General features: G+C 36.3%; 1 protein-coding gene across 1 annotated transcript; it reads left to right on the top strand.

Annotated features, from left to right (window-relative positions):
• Positions 1-731, top strand: LOC122077332. Its single transcript, XM_042643254.1, has one exon. The coding sequence runs from the start codon at positions 84-86 to the stop codon at positions 429-431; it is 348 nt and encodes a 115-aa protein (XP_042499188.1). The 5' UTR covers positions 1-83; the 3' UTR covers positions 432-731.
• The last annotated feature ends 2,678 nt before the right edge of the window (positions 732-3,409 follow it).

Below are 3,409 nucleotides of genomic sequence, written 5' to 3'. Positions count from 1 at the left end.
ATTCTCTTCACCCATCCTCGCTTCCTTATTCTAAGTCATTACCCTTCTCTCTTTTTCTCTCTCAAGTGATCTTCTGATGCACCATGGCTTCCAAAGTCTCAAAGAAATCAATAACAACAGCAATAGCCATAGCCGATGCAGCTACCTGGTACTGCTCTCTTCTCCTTGTAGCTCTCATCTTGTTTGGTTCTGTGAGGGATAGTTCAAACACAGAAGAGTCAGTGAGAGGGAAACAGTTCTTGAACCAGCCCTGTGATGAAATTTATGTTGTTGGAGAAGGTGAGACTCTTCACACCATCAGTGACAAGTGTAACGACCCTTATATAGTTGAAAGGAATCCTCATATCCATGACCCTGATGATGTCTTCCCTGGACTCGTCATCAAGATCACTCCTGCTTTTAATCCAATCACTGCCAAGTTACAGAGGTAGAAGCCAATAGTCAAAACAGAAATCTTGTTAGATTTTATCTTTTGGGGTTTTTGTAAACAGAAGCTGTCTTGATTGTATCATATGGAAGACAAAGACAGAACTTTAATTCATTTTCTCTTTTGGGTTTTCTCTGTTACTCTGTTTTCAGTTTTCTGTAATTGCTTTTACACAGAAGAGATGATGATAACCATGATATGGGTTTGTTTTATAAAGTTTAGATCGGCTTCTTTGAATTTCTTATGTTCATGTTGAGAGGAACAAAGATTATATCAAGTTAGAACTTAGAACTCTATTTCTCCAGTGCTCTGTTTTTTTCTGTGAATGATCGAGTTGGTTGTGTTGTTGGTGAGAGTTTTAAGAAAATTGATGATCACGTCAGGCTTGGGATGGTTGCTTTCTTGGTGAGGACTATGCAGGATATGAATTAATTATAACTCTAATAGTAATCGATCCTTGATGGCACAAAATTGGATTTCTAATGCATTAAATTATATTAAATTTAATCTTTTTTTTCTTGGTAGAAATATTGAATTTAATCTCCAAACACCATGAAATAGGAGTCTATCCCATGACCTCCTGGACCTGCCAGTCTATAGATGACATCTGGTATTTTTTTTTTTTTTTTTTTTTTTATAAAGTCCTTTCAAGCACTATTAATGGCTGCAGATGGGACAAATGTCATCAGCTAATCCGGGTCCACATACCTTGATACCCGTTGACCCATCAAAGGAAAATTTAAGAAATAAAATAAAAAATTTGGACCCAGTCTCTCTTCATGGTGAAGAGAGAATCTTCTTACCATATAGATCTGAACCTTTTGAGAAAGGGTATCTTTCTTCATATACAATAGAGGTGGGAGTTGTGTCACATTTTTTTTTTTTTTAAACTAATAAACGTTGGATATTTTGAAAAATGACACCCTAACCCCCAATGGTCCATATGGAAAATTTAGTCCTTTCTATAATTTATACCTAACATGATTTTGTAAATTATTGAATCAAAATCAGAAGCAGCCTTTCCAAAATAGGTGAATATTTAAATTGGTGAGTCCTAACTCCTGCCATTTAAGAGGGAGCTTTGTAGCTCGGAAAACCTAGTATACCCTTCTTCTAATAGTAGGTGACTACACCTATAAGGGGTCGATGGCCATTGTGTTTGCATATGACCAACTAGGGGAGGGGGCACAGGCATCCAACTAGGTAGGGTGATCTTTTTGCCAACCCTATATCTGAGCATGAAAACATATTATCAGCTAGCAATCTTTTTCCCTTAAATAAATTCCACTCTCCCTAAAGATGGAACCTTCACCATATAACCTAATATCCATGGAAGCTATGGAAAGTGGAAACTGGACGTATCCCATCAAAAAGTCCAACGAGGACTCAAAATCCATTTGACTCATAGAGTTTGTTTCCATTGATATGTTAATATATTTCTATAGACCCATAATATGTATAATAATGGATTATGAAGGTGCATGCTTCTTAAGTTCTAATTTGACGGCCACAATGCCACTCCACATCCTTCCTTTCTTTCTTTAATTAAACCAGAGAAACACCAAGAGAGAGAGAGAGAGAGAGAGAGAGAGAGAGAGAGAGCTGCCTTGATACTACTCCCCCACCAACTCCCCCTATCTGGAAGTGCATGAATGGCAATGACCGGAGTCACTCTTTGTGCAAATTAAAGTAAAAGTATTCAATTCCAACCTAAATCTTTGAATAATCCACCTGCAGCCCCTCTTCTTCTCTCTTTTCTTTTTTTATTAACTGGTATCCAAGCCTGACTAATTCCGCGAACCATATTGGTCCCACAATTATATCGACCAAGTCATATCGGGATTGAATGAGAGCCATTTAACTTATACTGAAAGTAGTGAAAAACTCTAAACACACCCGTGTGAATGATTCCAAAGAAATAAGAGGAGTCGAACTTAAAATCACACGCTTTCTAAGGCGAAGATCCCTTGCAAATTCTACCAACCTCTTGGGGGTTTAGCCTCTCTTCTTTGAATTACCTGCAAAATCCAGTGATGAGTGGTTGTTGGTAAGATAAAGTTGATTATTGGCCTGGGCACTTCGGCTTGGGTGGATAGGTTGGTAGGATTAAGGAATAGTCATTGGGCGTAGGTTGAATAAAGATGAGACTGAAATTCTGGGCATGGGCTAAAATTCTTCTGAGTGGCAAACTTTGAAGCCCAATTACTGGGCCTTGGATATACACTTAATCAGGGCAGTCAATGAAATATCTACATGCAAACAACCCTTTTTCTTTTGGATCAGTTTGGATTGTGAGAATCCAGCATCTGGGAATTGATCAAATTTTCACATTAGATTTGGTAATGACTTAGTTATCAAGCTGATATATTAGACTCATGCCTAGCAACTACGGCTTGCAGTCAAGGTTTAAAATATTGGTATCGAATATCGTATTGAAATAGTCATTTTAAGAGATGTATTGTATCGAAAAGACGTAAGATATACTAAAAATACACATGAAATGGTAATACATAGAGTTGCTTAGGATTATGCGCTAAGTACAGTTTTAAAGCATAAAATGTGCTATAAAAAAGTAATATGTAAAATATCATTACAAGGTGGAGAACAAAATATGACAAGAAAAAGTATATTCAATTGATTATATATAAAGGATGAAGTTTCTTAAATGTACTAATGCCAAAATTATATCATTTTCAAACTGGGGAAGATTTAAGATTTATATGCACACATCATTGTACAACAGCATAGTTTGATGGAACCATTCAGGTTGATTTTCACAAATCTAGTGATCCATTGCAAAATATGAGAACAAAATCAATATTTGAGCAAAAAACTCATATTTCTTTTCGATAATTGTTCTTGCTCAAATTTGGTTCTGGTCCTTGATTGCGGGCTGTTTAATCCCCCAACTGATGATGAAATCCACAATATTAGATTCACTTTTGCTAGTAAAGCAATGAATTTTACCAAAAAAAAAAAAAA

This window comes from Macadamia integrifolia, chromosome 4 (genome assembly GCF_013358625.1).
Source record: "Macadamia integrifolia cultivar HAES 741 chromosome 4, SCU_Mint_v3, whole genome shotgun sequence".
Classification (NCBI taxonomy): domain Eukaryota; kingdom Viridiplantae; phylum Streptophyta; class Magnoliopsida; order Proteales; family Proteaceae; genus Macadamia; species Macadamia integrifolia.
This window is presented reverse-complemented; position numbering and strand designations above follow the sequence as displayed.

What these genes read in the sequence shown, in the direction of transcription:
- LOC122077332 (XM_042643254.1), top strand. Translation starts at nt 84, where the DNA reads ATGGCTTCCAAAGTCTCAAAGAAATCAATAACAACAGCAATAGCCATA.